Genomic DNA, 22,578 nt, shown 5'->3' on the forward strand with positions numbered 1-22,578 from the left:
TTTTTTTTTTGTATTCCCCAGAGCCCACTACAGTGCTGGGTCAAGCTCATCTGAGCTAAATAAATATTTACTGAACTAAAGAATGCCTGAATACACAACTCAAAAATGAGAAATTTGCTTAGTTCAGACAGTTTCTACCTTTAAAATGCAAATAACATCCTAAAAAAAAATCTCACACCACACCTTCCAGTGATTTAAGCAATCAAAAGATTAACAACCATCTGAGTATCACTGAGCCAAGGAAGGATGTAAATGTAAAATAGGGTGGAAAGAAAGGCACAGGCTTCAGCTCTTGGGGAAGTCAGACAATAGCTCAGAAAACTTTCTGGAAGGACACACAACTTTTCTGCCTAGACCCACCAGCCATTCCTAAATGCTTAAAATGCCAGGCACTGCCCCGGACACCTGCATGATCATAACCGCCCCTTCAGTCCTCACCACAACTATGTTAGGTGGGGTGTTATTATCTCTATTTTAAAAATAGAAAAAACAGGAATTTGTATGAGTTAAATAGCTTGCTCAAGACATAAAACTAACAAGTGAATTCAAGGGTGAACCCGTGGCTCTGCTCAAGCCGCTGCTCTCAACCACTGTGCCAGGTGGAGAATGGCTTCTTTGCAATTAGTAGTAGACTTAGAATATAACTACTAAGGCGTTAAGTGTAGTCTACAGAATAAATAGCACACACAGACATGATTACAAAGTCTACAAACCTTCGCCTTGTCATCTCTAATTCAGACATGACATCTGGCTCAGCCCAGTTCCAGTTAATCCATAATTAGACCCCTTATTAGCAATGTGAGGACTTAACAAGTGGGTTAAAGAAAACACATTGCAGTTACAGCCTCTGCTTAAGCACCCTCTGCATATCTGGGCGGGGGGGAGAAAAGAAATCTTAATTCTTTAACTCTGAACTTCATTTTCTAAGCTAAACCATCATACGTATTGTAACGTCTCACACATATTATTTTTCCAATCCTCCAGTCATCATGGGCCTGATACAAATCCTCCTTGACCTCTTTATCATAGTTCCGTGAACTGAAAGCAAGATAGTAACTTGTGAGGATTTGGTCTTTAAGCATGTAGCAAGAAGCTAATTAATTCATGCTTATAATATCTTAGGGCCTATTTTCTTCAAACTCACGTGAGAGTACTGTAGTTGCCACTAAGATCCCAGCATCCTGACCCCTAATGCCAACAATGCACTGAGTATTATCCTAGAAGGGAAACACCTTCCCGACAAAGTTAATCACTTCTTAAAATCTGTGCCCTTCATCTCAAGAAGTATAATGTCACAGCTTAGGTATAAAGTGATACTTCATCAGTAGGGACTTCCCTGAAATGGTGCCTGTCATCTATCTGTTCAGTGTCACAGTGATCTCCAGTGGCCACATCATTCTAGCAACCCCAGCTTTAGAATCACCCACAGAGAAGAGTTTGTGGATTTCCTACTGAACATGATGTTCTATATTTTATCACCTTCTTAATACTCATGACAGTTCTATGAGATAAAATGTATAAAGGCTCTCCTCTACTTAGAGATAAGAAAATAGAAACACAAGCTTGTGTGACATACTTAAAGTCCTGATCTAATGGAGAAAACACAGGCAAAGCCCTGACTCTGTAAGTGCATGTTTGGCACAAGATGTCAAACTCAAAAGCAAAATATGATAGCTGCAGAACAATATGAATGTACCTAATACTACTGAGCTGTACACTTAAAAAAGTTAAGACTCATCACAAGAAAAAAAATGTTTTTGCCACTATGTACGGTGACAAATGTTAACTGAACTTATCATGGTGATCATTTTTCAATACATACACATATTAAATCATTACATTGCACACCTGAAAATAATGTTATATCAGTTAAACTTCAATTTAAAAAATAATTAAATAGAAAGAAGTGGCTAAGACAGTAAATTTTATATGTGTGTATTTTACCACAATTTTTAAAATTGGGAGGGGAAAAAAGGTTTATCCAAAAAAAAAAAAAGGGGGCAAAGTAATGATGTGACTTTGGGAAGCAGGTACCGCCCTTGGACTCTGATCCCTGCTTTCATTCTGCATCTTTAAAGGCCATAGTTGGCTTGGTCAAAATTACAACATTCTGGTAATGAGGAAGAAACCACTTTACAGTTTATGTCCAATTTGATCACTTTCAGTTTCCCTCTATAGTTACCTAAAGGAAGTCACCTTCCTTCCTTCTGCATTCATTGCGTAGATACTTATGGAGCACTTACTATATGCAGGGCATGGTTCAAAGCTGATGTTCAGCATCCAAATACCAAAATAGTTGCATTATCAGTTGCTAAGTAGCTGTGGCCTGCAGCATCCCATGCCCCTCCACGCTGGCCACCTCATCTCTTCCCTGGGACACCCCCGTCCCTGGACTTCCCCATGACTCAGCATAACAGGAAGGCTCCATGGTGGCGAGCTTCCAATTCAACTGGTGAATGCCTGGGCCTAACCCCTTGTTAAGTGTTTTATCACCTCCCAGACACAGCAATGAACAGAACAGACAGGGTTCCTACCCTCTAGTCTAGAAAAGAGATAATAAACAACTAAATATAAATGAATCAGATCATTTCAAAGAGTAGAGTGCTGTAAAGAAAACAAAATGACAAGGGACTAGTGGGTGACTGTGCTGAGGGGAGCAGAGCAAAACTTGAGAGGAAGTCTCTCTGAGGAAGTGACTTTACAAGGAATCAGGAATGCAAAGGTCTCAGGTAAAAACACTCCAGGGAGAACAGAAATGTCAAGGCCTTCTGGTGGGAATAAGCTTGAGATTCTCACGGTTAGAAGGCCAGTGTAATAGGGGCATCTTGAGCAAGGAGAACACAGAGGTAGACAGGGCCAGATCAGGGAGGACCTTACTGGCATTGGTAAGGAGGTTGAATTCAATGCCAAGAACAGTGAGCAAGCACTAGACAAATTTGAAATAGGGCCATGAATGATCTAATTTATATTTTTAAAAGATCACTCTGACAATTGTGTGGCAACTCTGATTAAACAAAAGCAAGACTGAAAAAGGAAACAAGTGTACGATGCTCCGGTGGTAACCCAGGTGGACAGCCACAGTGGCTGGAGCTATTGGACAACAAGAGATGTTAAGAAGTATTCTGACTCAATATATGTTTTAGAGGCAGAGCTGACACACCTACTGACAAGTCTAATGTGGGATGGCGAAACAGGAAGAATGAAAATGACTGCTATTCTTGTTTGTTTCAGCAAGCCACTGATGGTGGTCCACTTACTAAACAGGCAATGACTGTGGCAATAAACAGGTTCAAGGAGAGAAGGAATAAAAGCCTGTATTGTCACAATAAGTATGAGATACCATTTAGATTATATAATGTGGAGATACAAACATGTAGTTGGATATTTGACCTTAATAACAGGAAGTTTCCCCCAGAAAATTATGGCTTATCCAAACAGCAACATTGAATACATGTATAACTTCAAATGCAAATGACTGACTCTCTTCTTACAAAACTTGTGCCGACAATTAAGTGCATATACACAACACGAAGTAAGACACACAATTCTCTTTAAGGAAAGAATACAATTCTTGGCTTTCATTTTTATTAAGTATTATGTCAAAAAGCCTCCTGGGGAATGCATTTCCAAAATTGGAAAAAAAATCAATTTGGAAATGAATAATACAAGAATAATTACTTTACATCGCTTCTCCGGACTGTAACGAGCGTGTAAGGCAAGCTCGTGCTGCCCTCAGCACTTCTTCAACCCTGCTGAGACTGCTTTCCCGTCATTTGGTTGCATTAAAGTGGTGGAAACTTCTGTACTAGATGTATTTTATCCCAAGCTCAATGCGTCTATTGTGACCTAACTTCGTTTTAAAACTCTAGAGGTGTCATGATGAAATTAAGGATGAAACCAGAAACGGAAAGGACAACCATTAAAAAGGAAAGAAGAGAGGGGAGGCAAGAGGGCAGGGAAGGAGGGAAGGAGAGGCAAGAGCAGCAGATGACCTCTTCCTGACGGCAATGCCTCATGACCGAGGACTCCCAGAGACGATGCTCATGCGACATCACAAAACCCCTCAGAAAGACACGCCTGGTAAATGGCTGGAATCCAGAAGTTATCACCAGCTCTCCATATTCCAAATAGTGTCAATTATCAGTTTCAAATGAGTAATAATTAGTGCAAAGCGAAAACTAAGCACTTCAGCTTACCAGCGCTTCGCCGAACCTTCCTGCCAACAGCCAGCTTTTCGTGGATGCTTTTCAAATACAAGCAACAGTCTGGCTGGCACTACAAATAATCCTCGTGTCCTCCAGATTGGAAGGAAACTTAGAGGTCATTATATCCAACCCTATCGTTTTACAGATAAGGAAACTAAATAAAGCAAAGAGAGATAAAGTGGCTTACCCATCATCCCAGAGCCACTTCAGGAGGAAAAAATGTTTTTCTGATTCTTAGTCATGATCCTTGATCATGATCATACCATGCTGCTTACAGAGTGAGAAAGACAAGTGCCACCAGGGATGGCCCCAGGCTTTACCAGAGCTACATCAGAGGGGGAAAAGACGGGCAGAGCTGGACATTTCAGCCCTGGAAACAAGGCCCCAGCCTGCAGGGAGGCTGTCCACCTGCCACCATGCTCAGCCTACACCCTACAACAGCTGACAGTCTTTCCAATGCCACCCCTGGGCTTTTTCTCCCAGAGCTATTGGTTTTATGTGGCAGACTGGGATGTACAGTCAAGATCTTCAGAGGAAGGCCCTTGAAAGGTCACACAGCAGTGTGCTGCCAAGCCTCAGAGCAACACAGACCCTCCCCAAGGACGACGAGAAATGACACCTCTCCCCCCTGCCTTCAGACCAGCATATTCCTAAGTAGATCCCACACGTCCCTAAAAAGCTATTAGAGGTTACAAATGAGTTTGAGTCCTGATGGCTTCTGCCATCCAAGTTTTTGCCCAATCCCAGTATATATAGAAAATTCTAAAAATAGTCACACCAAAACTCTGTACCACATTCACATGGAACTCACACTTACGTCTTAGTACTTACAGAGAACAAAAGTTCCAATCAAGATTATTTTAGGAAAGTCTTGTCCATCATTAGGAAGTTGTAATATATGCAGCATTTATATTTGGTTTGCCTACTGCAAACACATGTATACATTAATAAATGGGTTGATAAAAAAAATAATAACCCTCCCTCCATGCAATCTATGATTTCCTCTTTTGCAAAAAAGAAACACCTCAACAGTCTTTAAAAGTCTTACACTTGGAAAAAAAAAAAAAGTCTTACACTTGGGGCACCTGGGTGGCTCAATGGTTGAGCATCTGCCTTTGGCTCAGGGTATGATCCTGGGGTCCTGGGATGGAATCCCGCATCAGGCTCCCTGCAGGGAGCCTACTACTCCCTCTGCTTATGTCTCTGCCTTTCTCTCTGTGTCTCTCATAAATAAATAAATATAAACTTAAAAAAAAAAAATCTTCCACTCTACTGGGGCACCTGGGTGGTTCAGTGGGTTAAGTATCCATCTCTTGATTTTGGCTCAGGTCATGATCATAGGGTTGTGGGGCTGGGCCTAGCATGGAACCTGCTTAAAATTCTCTCTCTCCCCATCCCTCTGCCCTCCTTTCACCCCTCTCTCTTGAAAAAAAAAAAAATGAATCTTCCCCTATAGAGGTGACCTAGTGTTCAGTCCATTATGTGTCCAACTCTTGATCTCAGCTTAAGTCTTGATCTCAGGGTTGTAAATTCAAGCTCCATGCTGGGCATGAAGCCTACTTAACAACTAAATAAATAAAAATAAAAATATTCCACTATGTATCTTTTCTCTAGAAATGTTCTTTCTGGATAGTCTCTTTTAAAAAAACATCTATACAGGGATGCCTGGGTGGCTCAGCAGTTAAGCATCTGTCTACCTTCAGCTCAGGGCATGATCCCAAAGTCCCAGGATTGAGTCCCACAATGGGCTCCCTGCATGGAACCTGCTTCTCCCTCTGCCTATGCCTCTGCCTCTGTGTGTGTGTGTGTGTCTCATGAATAAATGAGTAAAATCTTTTAAAAATATAAATAAATAAATAAATAAATAAGTAAATAAGTAAGTAAGTAAGTAAGTAAAACACCCATACAACTGTGGAATCCAAGCTACCCATTGCAGTTCTAAGATTCTCTCATAACCTGGGGGTTAAAAAGCCCATGGATAGTAGTTCACACTTTCGGTCCCACATCCATTTCCAGGGTGCTAGGAATTTTCCCAGTCTCTCAAATCCCCTAAAAGAGTGGCCTGGATTTTATTTGACAGTGTTAGTACTCCATTGGCCTGATTATAGAAAATAATCATGAAAAAGTACTTACAGCATAAGCACCTATCAAAAATGCTGCATTCGCCCTTTTCCGTTGATCAAAACAGGTGTAGTGCACTATTTTCTTTCTTGATAAACTGTATGACTAAAAAGAGGGAATAAAAGAGTGTAACCATAGAGACAATGCTAAAACATGCAGAAGATAAACATCATCAACTTCCAAGATGTGTCACAATCAGTGGAATCTACCAACTTTCATTTCTACAGCATTTGTTCATGAGCTTGTGAAGGGTGGAGGGTTCCTTTTCGCAGCCCAATCATGATGCAGATTTGACAATAGAACAAATATTTCTCTCCAAGAAGGGAGACATACAATGGGAAATAGCTAAATTATTGCCATCTTTATTAGTGGGAACATTTTTGAAGATTTACTCTAAATCTTTTATGTAAAGTCTATTCATCTTTTTTCTTTTTAATTTTTATTATAAAGTATAGTTGACATACGATGTTTTATTAGTTTCAGGTGTACAACATAGTGATTCCACAATACTATAGATTAGTCATTGTTCACCATGGTAAGTATAGTCACCATACAACATTATTATAACTTCATTGATTATGTTTCCTATGCTATACTTTTCATCTCTGTGACTTATTTTATAACTGAAAGTCTGCACCTCTTTATCCACTTCATCTATTTCACTCATCCTCCCACATCCCTCCTCTCTGGCAGTCACCAGTTTATTCTCTGTATTTGTAAGTCTGAGGGGTTTTTGTTATTTGTTTGTTCATTTGTTTTGTTTTTTAGATTCCACATGTAAGTGAAATCATATGGTATTTGTCTTTCTCTAACTTATTTTACTTAGCACAATACTAAGTTTATCCATGTTGACACAAATGGCAAGTCCTTTTTTAAAGACTGAGTAATAATTTATCCTTGCTCTTTCCCTATGCTATATCCACTCCCAGAATAGTTATCTGTACTTTTGATATTTTAGTTTATTTTTAAGTGTGTCAATCAATTTTCCTCAGAGCACTTATACTAATATTAACAGAGCATCAATACTTAACATTTTCTTTCTAGAATGTTCTATTAAAAAAAAACCCCTTTCACTTATCTGAAAATAAATAGTTAATGGGAAAAGATGAACCATCAAAAGGGCAGAAACAGCAAACATCTTAATACAATAACCATATATTACATTCATGGATTCAAACAGTTATTAAGCACCTGCTATATGCCATGCAATATGCTGCATGCTCAAGTATTAACTAAATCCAAAAATTAGCAACTTGGTATGCTGTATACATGCTGAACATGAAAAAAAAATACATAAGTAAAAAGATCTGCTAAGGTGAAATCAAAGTATCAATCAAACTCAAATATACACAAAACAATGAGAACACTGATGCAACTATATGAAATCTGCTCAACTTCCTCGTATTTCAAAGGTTACAGCATTTTGACAAATGTTTTTCAAAATACAGAAACATAGCTACCTTTAACATTTGTCTATAAATTCAAACAGACTGTAAAAGTAGTTTTTATGCCTTACACATTGAGACCACAACCCACGGGACACCTGCTTTTATAGCACGTTTACAACAAATGTTAAGAAATCTCAACTACCTACGTTCTTCATTAACTCTATTTTCTACAAGGAAAAGAAAGAAACTCTTTCAACTCTGATGGCTATTCTACATGAAACTGCAACACTCTGGCTTTAATGTAACCACAGAAAAGTAGCTATAGGTATTCCAGCAATGAACCTGGAAACTCTCACCATCCCTTTAGGCATTTCTTTCCTAAGCAAGAATCACATATTCTGGAGTGCCTGGGTAGCTCAGCTGGTTAAGCATCTGCCTTCAGCTTGGTCATGATCCCAAGGTCCTGGGATAGAGCCCCAATATCAGGCTCCTTGCTCAGCAGGGAGTCTGCTGCTTCTTCTCCCTCTCCTTCTGCCCCTCTCCCCACCCCACTCCTACTCTCTTTTTCTCTCTCAAATAGATCTTTATTTTTCTTCAAGATTTATTTATTTATACATGAGAGACACAGAGACAGAGGCAGAGAGACAGGGAGAGGGAGAAACAGGCTCCTCAAAGGGAGCCCGATATGGGATTCGATTCCGGATCCTGGGATCACACCCTGAATCAAAGGCAGACACTCAACCGCTGAGCCACCCAGGCGTCCCTAAATAAAATATTAATTTTAAAAAAAAATCACGTGTTCTGAAAATGGCATTGCTCTCTTAAACTGAACTTTATTTGTTTTTTAAAGATTTTATTTATTCATGAGAGACACAGAGGCAGAGACACAGGCAGAGGGAGAAGCAGGCTCCATGCAGGGAGCCCGACATGGGACTCAATCCAGAGTCCCCAGGATCACATCCTGGGCTGAAGGTGGTGCTAAACTGTTGGGCCACCGGGGCTGCCCTAAACTGAACTTAAAGAGTTTGCCTCAAAGTGGGTCTCATTACCAAAGTCCTTATTTCCAGACTGGCTTATGAAAATATCCCTATGAAATAAAGCTTTAAAAATACATTTTATTCTGGAAAGCTCCTGGGTAGCTCAGCGGTTGAGCTGCTGCCTTTGGTTTAGGGCATGGTCCAAGTCCTGGGATCAAGTCCCACATCAGGCTCCCTGCAGGGAGCCTGATTCTCCCTCTGCCTATGTCTCTGCCTCTCTCTGTGAAGGATAAATAAATAAAATCTTTAAAAAAAAATACATTTTATTCCATTCAGTTCAGTCAATGCACTAAAGTTATCTAAAGACTTCAGGATCACTATCAATGGTACTGACAACTGTCTCCTTTTTTCTCAATTTGTTGTTTGTTTTTTTTAAGATTGATTGATTGATTGATTGATTTTTTTAGAGAAAGAGCACACAAGCACAGGTGGGAGGGAGAAAAGAAGAGAGGCAGACTCCCCACTGAGCATGGAGCCCCCTGTGGGGCTCCACCTCATGACCCTGAGATGCTCAGTGGAGAATTGGCTTGAGATTCTCTTCCTCTGCCCCTCCCCTGCTCATTCCCTTTCTCTAATAAATAAATAAATAAGTCTCAAAAAAAAAAATAGAGTCGGACGTAAAACTGACTGAGCCACCCAGACGCCCCAGCTTCTTCAATTTGAAACCATTGTCTCCTAGACATTTCCTTTTGTTATTTTATTATTTGTTTGTTGGTCTGTCTGTAAGTTTATTTTTGTCACTTATTGTTCTCCATCAATAACTTAGGCTAGATTTACTGAAAGGAGAGTCAAGGCCTTTAAAGCCTAAGCATATTTTGTGGTATAAGACTGCCTTACACAGGCCAGCCCCCACAAACATGAGTCATGCTGAGCGTAAGGACCCAGCTCTTCTGGCTCCCAGCCTCTCAATAATTACATTTCCTTGCTCCCTAAAACACCTATGGAGAAGAAAATATCCACAACTGATTCAGAAGTTTGGATTGTCTGTTTTGATGCCCTTTTCCACTAAGAATTTAGATTTCACAACAAACTGTTGCTATCATTTAATGATGTGGAATTAAATTTATTTTATAAACCCATTGGGACAAACTCATAATGCTGTGCTTTTGTCACCAAGAGTCTTTTGGGTTGTTTTCAAACATTTTGCATTTGCTTGGTTTTTGTTTTTCTTACTCTTATTCTAAAGTATATGGAGGGGATCCCTGGGTGGCTCAGTGGTTTGGCACCTGCCTTTGGCCCAGGGCGTGATCCTGGAGCCCTCAGATCAAGTCCCGCATCGGACTTCCTGCGTGGAGCCTGCTTCTCCCTTTGCCTGTGTCTGTGCCTCTCTCTCTCTCTCTCTCTCTCTCTCTCTCATGAATAAATAAATAAAATCTTTAAAAACTATATTTAAAAAAATAAAGTATATGGAATATTCTTTAGTATATGTTACAGAGACCATCCTGCAACAGAAACTGTGAAGCTACAGGATGAAATTCTAAAGGAAACTTTCTTTTCACTATAAATCTATAAATTTGGGGGGATCCCAGGGTGGCTCAGCGGTTGGTTTAACACCGCCTTCAGTCCAGGGCCTGATCCTAGAGACCCAGGATCGAGTCCCATGTCAAGCTCCCTGTGTGGAGCCTGCTTCTCTCTCTGCCTGTGTCTCTGCCTCTCTCTCTCTCTCTGTCTCTCATGAATAAATAAAACCTTTTAAAAATAAATAAATTTTAAGTAAATATAGTACAAATTAAACTTTTAAGGACTTTAGAAGAATTTTTTTTATTTACTTTAGAAGAATTTTTAAACCTTACAAGCTTTCAGAATGACATCAGATAAAGAATATTCTCACAAAATACACCTACAAATCTTAACTATTTTAGAATATCTATTAGAAGCTGCCTATAGGATAGAAACAATTTTTTTTAACATTCATCACCATATATAATTATAAAATCTTTTTCTTGTGATGAGAACCTTTAAGCAACTTTCTCTTAGCAACTTTCAGATATACAATATAGTATTATTAACTATGACCATAATGCTGTACATTATAATAACTGGCTTTTTAACTACAGCTTTCTGATTTTTAGGAAATTTTTAAGCTCCTAGTATTTACCTCACTTAGATGTTTTGGGACTTCAATTGTTTCTCTCAATTACATCTCAAAAACATTACAGTAAAGCAACGATCTGCTTAGTGAAGCTTGGCCAATGTCTCCCAGGTCAGAACACACAGGTTAAGTTCTCACTCAAGTAATCAACACTAATTCACAATAAACGATAATAGAGAAAAATCTTATGTCTCACTGGCCTTTGTCCTAATTTCCTTCCTGGCCACAGCCAAGCTTCCCTCTTACAGATCATCTTGCCCCAGTCTTATACCAGCAATGCTTTTGGAACATAGCAGATATTCTGGTACTGGAATGAAAACTTTCAAGGAGGGGCACCTGGGTGGCTCAGTGGTTGAGCAGCTCCCTTTGGCTCAAGTAGTGATCCCAGGGTCCTGGGATCAAGTCCCGCATCAGGCTCCCTGCAGGGTGCCTGCTTTTCCCTCTGCCTATGTCTCTGACTCTCTCTGTGTGTCTCTCATGAATAAATAAATAAAATCTCAAAAAAAAAAAAATCCCAAGGATGGGGTGTGTGGCTGGCTCAGTCAGTAAAGCATGAAACTCTCGATCTCAGGATTGTGAGTTTAAACCCCACGTTGGGTGTAGAGATTACTTACAAATAAAAAAAATGTTTTAAAAAATGACCTACTACATATTAAAGCACTCCAAGAGAAACAATACTATCCATTGGCTAGTATTGTTGACTCAAATACCTTAGAGGAACATCCTTGAAGAAAGATCTTCAAGATCTTTCCCAGAGAAACTTCCATGGAGGAAGAGAAAAGCACAGTTGTCTGCAGATAAGAGGACTCTATTTTATGAAGAAGCCCAGCAGATATTTTCTCAGATTCGCCCTAACACTAAGAGCCTCCAAACTGAACTGCATCTTCCTTACTTTGGCCCAATTCCTCTGTGGTTGGGTGTGCTGACTAGGCCCTTCAAGGAGACCACTTGCAGAGGCACCTGGGTGGCTGAGTCAGTGAAGTGTCAGCCTTCGCTCCAGTCATGATCTCAGGGTTCTCAGGGTTCTGGGATTGAGCCCTGAATCCAGCTCCTTGCTGATACAGGCCTTGCCTCTGCCTCTCTCCCTGCTTGTTCTCTCTCTCTCTAATAAATAAATAAAATCGTTTAAATTAAAAAAAAAAAAAAAAGGAGAGCACTTGCAAAGTTAGACCATCAATTCTGGCTTCAGTGAGCTATCTGCTCTATTCCAGATACTTTTTGCTATACATGAGAAGTTCAGAGATTACAAAAACACTGTGTACAATAGCAAAGTAAAGTTAGAAACTTGTAAAACAAATTAACATAGACTTAAAATATAAAGCGGAGGATATCACAGAAGGAATACTAAGACCTCTGGACTACTTGCATGCTCTGCAGCAAGCTTGCATATGACCAATTACAAATGATAACCTGTAGCCCCTATCCACATATATTTTAGATTTCTATCTAGAAACTAGTCATAGCCTTCAGAACCTTCTTAGCCTAAGTGGACATAGCCAGCCCTCTATAATAACCACAGCTAACATTTATTACTACATTCCATCATTTCCTAAAGCATAGAAACATACCAGAGGGGTCCAATTTGACCTGACACAGTGTGACTCCCAAACCAGAAGTCCTGGGCAAGGCTTAAGTACCATGAGAATTCTGTGTCTCTCTTTTACCAACAGAACAAGAGCCAGGACCCAGAGAGGGCCTGGCTTATCACATTAGGCCAATATCTCCTATGTTAGATCACAGAGTTGAGTTCTTTCAGCAAGTATGGTAGATGGAAGAAATCCAGAACTCTCTCACTGAGTTTGATAGTTTGTGTAAATCTCAATTATAAGGACACAAGTTTCATGGTTCAAAATTTAAATAATTCTCAGGCCAATAGGAGTGCCTGGCTGGCTCAGTCAGTGGAGCATGCAACTCTTGGTATCGGGGTTGTGGGTTTTTTTTTTTTAATTTTTATTTATTTATGACAGTCACACACAGAGAGAGAGAGAGAGGCAGAGACACAGGCAGAGGGAGAAGCAGGCTCCATGCACCAGGAGCCCAACGTGGGATTCGATCCCGGGTCTCCAGGATCGCGCCCTAGGCCAAAGGCAGGCACCAAACCGCTGCGCCACCCAGGGATCCCGGGGTTGTGGGTTTATGCCCTGTGGTGGGTATAAAGATTACTTAAAAATAGAAATCTTCCTTAAAAAAAAAAAAAGAAAGAAAGAAATGAACATGCATTTTAAAAAATAATTGGCCGAATTAGTTAATACTACTAAAACTTTTCAGAAATAAAAAACAAATATCAATCTAAATTATATTCTGTTATTCTGTTTCATCCTGTTAATAGAGTGGTTGAGCGTAACCTAGAGGGCTTATTAAAATACAGATTGCTGGGCCTGAGATTTTTATTTCTAACAAGTTCCTCAATGATGTTCATGTTGCTGGTTCATGCCACTGCACAAAAATGTAACTGGGCCACCCCTGGAAATGTTTTATATGGCTCCTAAAACACGTCCATTTGGTTAGGTAGCCCCAAAGACATATTTAAATTATCTTAGGAACTCCAAATCATGCCATATGCCTTTTAAAATCTTGTTATAAAAAACACATTTCCCCAGATTCCTCAGAAAACTGTTATCACAATTTGGAAATTCTTGCATTCCACCTTAGGAAAGTTCCTTTAATGATTCAGTAACTAAACTCCCTTAAATGGCATTATTCCAGAGGTTCCAAGTTCAGATGCCTTCAGGGGCCAAGAATTTGAAGTGGGTCAGTTGGTAAACTAGAGAAGCATGCTGCATGCCGCATCTCAAGCAGATTTAGCTCCAACCTCCTACTCCCATGTAGGAATCTGGGCCCATAAACAGGTATTTTAATATTTAAGAGATGTCAAAAATCCAGAATTAAACGAAAATTTTCATGAATTACAGATGCAAACCGTAAACTCAAAATCTATGAACAGCATTCATCCCTAAGAAAGCAATACTGAACTAAATCCAACCCACAGGCAACCAGTTTGCCGGAATACTGTGGCTGAAGAAACATCTATTGGTTCTATCGGCATGAATTGAGCAGCTGTTGTGTGTCAAACACAGTGCTGAACAATGTAGTAACAAGGGGAGCAGAAACTCAGTCTCTAGCCTCATAAACATTCACAGTCTAATGAATATTTGATGCTAACCAAGGGAGAAATATTGGCCAAGGCTTATTACAAACAAAAGAGAACAGCTACCTAGGGATGCATTCATAACAGAGCAAGGACCAATGGAATGATCTTAACTACAGGTACAGTAATTATTTCCTTTAACAAGGTAAAAAATAGTAGATAAAAGGTAAAATGTATTAAATATCTACCAATTAATATAATCAAATCTATAGAAATTTCCAAATCTGGACTGCTTACCTGAGAGTCAGAGTTTTACCACTGTTATGTAAATCATGACAAGTGTGCAATCTAGCATATAAACGTTTAACGGTACTTGTAATAAACCAAAGTACGACGACCACTATGAGAGAGCAATACAAATTAAGATGAGGGTATTGACCCCAGTGAGACATTTCCTATCTCATAAAAGAAAGCTATGTGAAAGGTTGCATTCTGGAGGGCTCACTCCTGGAGAAAAACAAGCCACGGCAACTCAGAGAAAATGTTGACATGCTACACGAATCACAAATAGCCCAGGCTATCCTTGAATGGTGGTGACATATACAAATCATGCACTTTTTCAGCTTAGGACAGGAGACCACCAACTACTCAACCATTCAAAAACAAAAGGTGGTGCAAGGTGGTGTAATTAAGCTCAAAGACAAAACACATACACACACAAAAGAGTTAAGCATAATTTAGAAAAATGGGTTTTTAAGCAGCCTTTTGGTAAAGTTGTTTGCCATGCTTAAGAGTAAAATCTTCAAGTCATTTGGCTAGAACACCATGTTTAGTTAACCTGTGTGAACCAGCCTGATAGAGCTAAGGAAGACATTAGTGCAGCCCGGACAATATGCTCTTTAATAAAATATAGAGCCCATGCACTGCCCTAAACAAGCAAGCTCTGCCAGTGATGGCACTCAGATTAAGTAGATTATAGCATGGGGGCCATGGTGACCAAGGCATCATTCTCTTACAGGTGACTAGGCTAGCCCAGTAAGGGCCGCAGCAATCAGCGTCTCCAAAGCAATCAGTTGTCATCTCATTGCAAAAGCGATAAAATGAACAGGTCTTCCTGTCAGCAGCCATGACCTCTACATGTTTTACCTCCAACTTTCCCAGGAAAGGGATATTCTTGAAAATTTTCTTTGGCTGTACAAAACAAAATATGGTTTTTATTTATTTTTTTTTTTTTTAGCTAAAACAAAATAGGCTGAGCAGTTTCTTAAAAAAGAAAAAGGTATCTCCGTATGGTCTGTTTTATTTCAAAACCCATATGTTTCATTAATGAAATGGCACACTTGATCAGAGTAGAAGTCAAAATATCAAAGAAAAGTTGCTCATAAAGGTTATTTGACCACGATGATAATTTAGTGGATGGCATTCGGGGATTCTCCATTAAACGAGGTCTTCTTGCCTGTGGATTTCTGAATGGGCATCAAGAAAGACTCCATGCCTGGCAAACTCTAAGTATGCTCACTCTCATGTGGATTAACAGTCTTAGAACCCCTGATGCCTCTTTAAACTACCTGAACTGTCTCCAGAACGTAACTTGCTTTTCTTCCCCCCAAAGCCCATGAACCTGAAACAGAAGATAACTTCATGAAGAAATCTCAACAGGTTTTTATAGTTAGAATTAGAGGGTGGTCCAATCATTATATCAAAAGAGTTCTTGTGTACAACCACCTGATACCATGGCAGGTGCCTGGTTAGCGGATAGGATTACTGCACTGATTCATTCAGCAACAAGGACATTCCCTGAGCCCCCACCATCTGCCAGGTACTTTCAGCACTTTAGTACAATCGTCCATTTCACCAGGCCCATGGCCCCCCCTTCTCCTTTTACCCTGAAAGGGTTGTATGGGATGTTTTGTACATTTAAAATTACACTTCTGTCAATATTCTTTTAATCCTTTTAAAAGCAGTCCTCAAGATTACTGTAATTGTCCTGTTGATTCGAAAGAGCAGTATTAAAAAAAAAAAAATCACTGCCCTAGAAAATGCCCCTTTTTTCCAGTGATGCTCTTAGATTTTTTTTTTTTTCATGGAGTGAGGTTTTAGTTTTCTCAGAGGAAAAATGAAATCAACAGTTAAAACTGTATTGACCATTTTAGGAAAAGCTAGCTCAATCATATGTTTATAAAACCTTCCTATTATTGTTTCAGTCACTGAAAGATTTGCTTATATGACTAAGTTTGAAGGCATTATTTTTTAAAATATCACTATGTTGCTAGAACGGTCTTCCCTTTTAGAAGCTGTATATTCTAGCCGAGTGTTGCTACCATTGTCTGTGCAAAGAATCCCTTTAAGAACTTGTTAAAAAATTATGAATCTTCTTAGAGGAAAATGTAAATACATAAAATTTTATATATAATTTCAGGGGTTTATGGACCTCTTAAAATACCAAATTAATAAGTTCTGGTCTAGCCTATCAATCACTGATGGTATTTTACATCAAATAATACATACAGTTTTATCAATTGTAATAAATCTTCCTTCTTTGGATTGCTTCCCTCATTATAGTAACTATTGACCAGAAATTGCAAACTACAACCTACCATTGCACAACTCTAAGTGTTTACACTTCTTTTTTAAAAGATTTTATTTATTTGAGAAAGCATGAGAGAGAGGAAGCACAAGCAGAGGGGAGGGGTAGAGGGTGAGGGAGAAGCAGACCCCTGCTGAACAGGGAGCCCTTGATCCCAAGACCCCAGGATCATGATCTGAGCTGAAGGCAGATGCTTAACATACTGAGCCACACAGGTGCCTCATACACTTTTTAAAATATAGTTTAAAACTTAAAAAACAGGGCTTTTTTTGTTGATGGTAGTGATGTCTGCTTTTGGTTTTTGAATCTCAGTAGATATTTAATGGATAATTTTCCATTCTATTCAACATAATTAAAATGAAAGTCACTAGGAATAGAACCCATATCGACACACAAAAAAACAGCAATAAATCATCACTTCAAATCATCAACTTGAAAAAATACCTTTTGATAATATAAAAATTAAAAATATAGGTTTGGAATAAAATGCATTGCAAAATATTACCTATCTATATAGGTTATCAAATAAAGGAGAGAAATATTAGAGCTTTGTTGGAAGAAATAAAAATTGTCCAAGTAGCAAATAAGACATGCATAAAAGAGCTAGGAAACCACACAGGAGAAAAATTCTAAGAAGTTGTAATCAGTTAAAATAGTGCCAAAATATTCAGAGAAGTAGAGTTTGAGGACCAAGTAAACATCATTGTATCTGGTGTGGAAGATGTCACCAGAGCAGGGCGCTTGAGTGGCTCAGTCAGTTAAGCATCTACCTCAGCTCAGGTTGTGGTCTTGGGGTCTTGGGACCAAGCCCCATGGGCTCCCTGATCAGTGGGGGGTCTGCTTCTCCCTCTCCCTCTGTCCTTCCCCCTGCCTCATGCACTCTCCCTCTCTCAAATAAATAAATAAAATCTTAAAAAAAAAAATGTCACCAGAGCAGTTTTACCAGGGTGAGGAAGGCAAGTGAGACAGCAAAGGATGATTTCTTAATCAGTGGATAGTGAAGATGTAAACAGTGAGGGCACAATATTCTGAAACCTCCGGGGGCAAAAAGATAAAAGAGGACCTGTAAGTCAAGGAGATTGTGATAACATTGACAGAAATTGACAGAAGTTTCTTTGTGTCTGGTGACCCTGTGCGAGGCACTGGAGACACAGAATTATATGTCATGTCTCCATCTCCTAGGTGCATATAGTCTAGTGAGAGCAAGCAATGCTAACAGATAATTATAACTCTTTAGTAATAGAGATCTGCACAGAGAATTCTGGGAAAACAGGAGGCACCTCCAACCTTGTTGAGAAGGGCATGGAGATGCCTCCTAGAAGCCGTGGTGCCTGAACAAGGTCATAAAGAACAAAGAGTGATTCAACTAAGAAAAAGGGGCATTCAACTAAGAGAAGACATCACAAGCCATTGAGTGGAGCGAATGGTGTGGTTCGGGGTAAAGTGCACAGCTGGGAGTGGCGGGGGTACTGCAATCTTCAGTAAATCAGTAAGTTAGTGCAGGAAATCATCCACTGGGAAAGATGCCAAGGGTGGGAGCTGCCAAGGCAAGCAAGACAAAAGGCATGGAAGCAAGGTGCCTCGAGGTCTTAGCAAAATGAGCAAACAAGGGGCTGCAGGTGAGAAACACCGACAGGGAGCGATAGACTGAGAAAACAGGGAGCCCGAGGGCCTGGAGATTACTTGAAGGTGAGAGAGACAGAATGTGAGAGGTACCTACTGAGCAGGGCACATTCAAAGCAGGAAAGCCTGGAGTCTGGGTTTCTGGAAGAAAAGCAGCTGGGGTGGCAGTCAGTCAGTGGAGCAAAGGGGGCAGAAGAGCCTTGAGACCACTACGGGACAACAAGGTGAAGTCAGCTGGGGCAGCGCTGTGAGCGAGCACAGAGAGATCACAAACCACAGAGGCTCAGCCACCAAGGAAGGTGGCGAGGAGCACGAGTAAGTCGTGAGCCTTGAGATCGAGCTCCCACTTTACCTTGCAGCCTTGGGCAAGTCACCTGCCTCTCCTGCACCTCCCTTCCTGCACCTACAAAATTAATTGGCTGGACTAAATGGTTATTTCAGTTCAGCTTTCAAATATGGAAATGATAGCTAGGGGGCTGAGGGAGTGTTATTGTTATTTCTTACCCAAAGTCATAAACGTTCCATTAGTAACTTTCTTAAGCATGAGGCATCAAAATGTGCAAAGCCTTTTTACATACATTCCTAATATAATCCTAACCTAACCCCTCTGTGGGAGATCCATAATCCCTATTTTATAGCCAAAGAAGCAGATTCTATAAGGCTGAAGCGACTGTAGTGTTGGATTGGTAAAGTCAGTCTTTTTCTTCTAATATAGAGATTCTACATGGATGCTTCAGGATAACTCGGGACTTATTAACATTTGGGTTTTGAAAACTCATCCCTTCAGCAAGTAACAGGGTGCCCACTAGCTGCACTAAAGCTAAAAATGTCCTCGTAGGCATTCATCAGATTACCTGATTGCTGAAATGAACCAAGGGACTGTTGAACTCTATTAAACTTTCATGTAATGGTGAAAGAAAAGAAAGCTTTGTAAATGAAAACAAATCGAAACAAGTCCATGTATACACTTACCTATACTATTTGGTATCCAACATGGTAGAAAAATAGCCTTATTCAAGCCATCTACTCTTAAGTAGAACACTGAGTCAGACCAAAAATTTTTATTTTCAAAACAATGATTCTTTCTCTTCAATCTTTCAAATAATATCAGATCCCAAACCTTCCATTATAATACCCAGTTCATACCAACTACATACTAACAGGACTAATCAAGAACGCCAAAAAAATTCCTAGGTCCTCAAAAGGAAGAATTAAGCTTCAATTATTTATGAACTATCCTTTCCTTGTTAATTCACCCACTAACAGTCCATTTTATATTTTTATATCCAATCCTTTTTAGGATATTTGCTTCCTTGGTGAATACAAAAGTTTTGACTTTATTTTCTAAACTACTGACAGTAACTTCTTTTCTGAAAAATGTAGATCAGTTTAGTCAAAGGAATTTACATACATCTTTTCAAGTCAGATAATACTTTACAAGTTAATTCTTTCAACAGTCAATTGCAACAGATCTTATGTTATACGATGATTGACGAAAAAAATTTCTCTCTGGTATTCACCATTTAGCTTTTTCAGATCAATGGCAAAAATCTGCAAATTCATAAATACACATTTTACAGTAAATTATTCACCAGAGACTGACTTTTATATGTAAGTTCAATAAAAATCAATTAAATCAAAAGATGATCACCAAGCAGCTAATATGTATAAGCCACTGTACTATGTCATACCAGTAACATTCTAACCAACAGAAATAAAAGACCTGAGCATTGTAATTTAGCAGTCATCTTTAACAGCATGCTGTACAGTAGTTGACTTTTCAAATGGAAACATTACATTTAAGAACCTCATTTAGAAAACTGGAAGAAAAAGATAAATATTTCATTCTATGTGATGAAATAAATTTACCAAAACCAGGAGTATACATATCACTTTTCCTTATATATGTGTAGAGTTTAAGAGAAAAAAAAAACATGTAAAATCAAAAATACAGATGAATGCTAAATGTATGACCCACATTCTACTCTAACAGGTAAAGTCCTTGCTGTATCACAACTAATTCATCAATCTCACTTGGTGGTTAACTCCACAAAGATGACCCTCAAGAAATTATGTCAAAATTGCAATGCTGACCAGACAAAAAAAAGCTCCAGAGCTCCTGCCATGCACTGATGAGCCCCTTCATTGCCTGGTTTCAGAAAAATCATCCTGGGAAGGAATTTGATAGACTCATTAAACAACGACCTGAAAGGATTTTTGCTTTCTTTCTTAGGTCCCTATTCCAATGACTTCATTCAGCTCACATTTCAATTCATCCTGAAAAATGAAAGAGGTTAACATGTCCTTTATGGAAGACTCAGGTGGATCAATTTCAATTTCTGGGTGAACCACACATATAAATATCCAAAGATCAAGATTACCTAACTAAGTGGTGTGTGCACAGCAATCCCAGTCAGTGGTCAGATTTCAAAGTTCCAATTTTTAATACCACAATATAAACATCACCATAATACTCACTTTCAGTTTCTTGTTTAGTTTACAGCAGTATCTGTACACCATTGCCAAGTTCAGAGGTCCAAAATCTGCATAAAAACTGAGATTAAAAAAAACAAGTAGTATTTAGTAGAAATATAATTTTCAGTAACATGAATCCTCATTTTTATTTTCATTAAAATGGCAATCAAATTTCAGTTATTATCAGGAATAAGGATAAATATGTAATTGATTCACATCAACCAAATGAGAGAATCCCTGGGTGGCTCAGCAATTTAGCACCTGCCTTTGGCCCAAGGCATGATCCTGGAGTCGCAGGATCGAGTCCCACATCAGGCTCCCTGCATGGAGCCTGCTTCTCCCTTTGCCTGTGTCTCTGCCTCTCTCTCTCTCTCCTCTGTGTCTTTCATAAATAAATAAATCAAATCTTTAAAAAAATATATCATCCAAATGACTAATGGTTTTACTCTAGTGTTGATCACCAATTACTGTAACCAGTCTTTTAACAGGGAACTATTTGGACAGTTTTGAGTACTACCTCCTTTTATCTCCCTGCCAGGACATTCAGTAAAAGGACAGAAGTGCAGGCGACAAAAGAAGCAACATGAACGTGACATGTATGTTTACTTCTTAGTTTTATTTACCACCTATTCAGTCACCAATTTTAACCATTCCACTCAAACACTGCTCTCAATTCTCAAGTATCTTCAATCTAGTGGTCTTTTTTTCGGTTTTTCTGCTCCTTGAACTTTCTGCCTTACATGACACACTGGCCATCTCCCTTTCCCCACCTCAGACATCTCCAGGCTCCAATCTTCAGTCCACAGCTCTCTCGCACTCACTATCATGAATTTCTGATGATCCTAAGAAAGAGAGATAGATGGCTTCTACACTTGAGACCCAGCATCAATCTTTTCATCTTCAACTACCTCTGAACCTCTTATCTACAGGCCCTTCCATCACCTGGAACTCAAAACAACTCAAACTCAACCCACCCTTCCTTCAAATCAGCTCACCAGACTCAAACATCTGCTTCTCCTAGTTACTCAGGCATGAAACCTTTCAATCGCAACAAGGCAACAAATAAATATCAATTTAAGTGTCATATGACACTTATGATACCAGAATGATACCAGAAAAGCTACTACTCTTAAGGCATCCCTTGCTTTTCCATTCCTTTTTTTTTTTTAATTTAAATTCAATTTGCCAAGTGCTTTTCCATTCCTGTGTTAGCAACAAAAGGGCAGAGCCTCTTCATCTTACATCCTTACTGTTTAAATTTTCCTTCTCCTACGCCCAGTCATCCTGTATTCCATTCCAAAAATTAATCTTCATAATATCTCACTTCTCACATATCTTCCGACCATTCAAAAATGTTTAACAGCCCCTTACTTCCTTCAGCATAATTCCTTGGCCCAGCAACCAAAGCCCTACACATTGCACCCCTAGCTTCCAGAATGACCTTATCCCCTAAAGGTCCCATATGGAATCTGCATTCCTACAATGTCCATTCCTTATTCCCAAATATTCCATGCATATTCTTAATCTAAGCCTCAGCTCACACTGGTCTCCTTGGCTGGAATGCCCTCCTTTTTCTATTTCTACTCCTCTTTAGCTTCCTCAAAATCCAGTTCAAATCCTACCCTACCAGTCACCCTTAGGAAACACTACCTGTATTCTCTCAAAGTTCCCAAAACTTACTATCGAGGCACTATCACACACTGTGAAGCATCTTCTTTTTAAGTATAGATCCTACTTGCCCAACTACAGAGTAAGCCTCTCACTCTGGAGCTGATCTTTTGGGGTTTTTTTTGTTTTTTTTTTTAATATTTATTTATTCATGAGAGACCCACAGAGAGAGGCAGAGACATAGGCAGAGGAAGAAACAGGTTCCCGGCGGGGAGCTTGATGGCAGACTCGTTCCCCAGATCCCAGGATCACGACCTGAGCCAAAGGCAGGCACTCAACCACTGAGCCACCCAG

At 39.4% G+C, this 22,578-nt stretch overlaps 1 protein-coding gene across 10 annotated transcripts in view; it reads right to left on the bottom strand.

Annotated features, from left to right (window-relative positions):
* Positions 1–22,578, bottom strand: part of CDC14A (cell division cycle 14A) — a 182,880-nt gene that overhangs the window by 137,082 nt on the left and 23,220 nt on the right. For 6 of the 10 annotated variants that reach the window (XM_041747779.1, XM_041747781.1, XM_041747778.1 and 3 more), the window contains 3 exons: positions 20,620–20,695; positions 15,078–15,122; positions 6,339–6,431 (listed from right to left, as the gene is read on the bottom strand). In XM_041747779.1, the coding sequence (XP_041603713.1) occupies positions 6,339–6,431; positions 15,078–15,122; positions 20,620–20,661 (180 nt within the window). In that variant the 5' untranslated portion in view covers positions 20,662–20,695. The remainder of the gene's footprint in view (positions 1–6,338; positions 6,432–15,077; positions 15,123–20,619; positions 20,696–22,578) is intronic. The other 4 variants (XM_041747780.1, XM_041747785.1, XM_041747788.1 and 1 more) reach the window with 2 other exon arrangements.

Source organism: Vulpes lagopus, chromosome 3 (assembly GCF_018345385.1).
Source record: "Vulpes lagopus strain Blue_001 chromosome 3, ASM1834538v1, whole genome shotgun sequence".
Lineage (NCBI taxonomy): Eukaryota > Metazoa > Chordata > Mammalia > Carnivora > Canidae > Vulpes > Vulpes lagopus.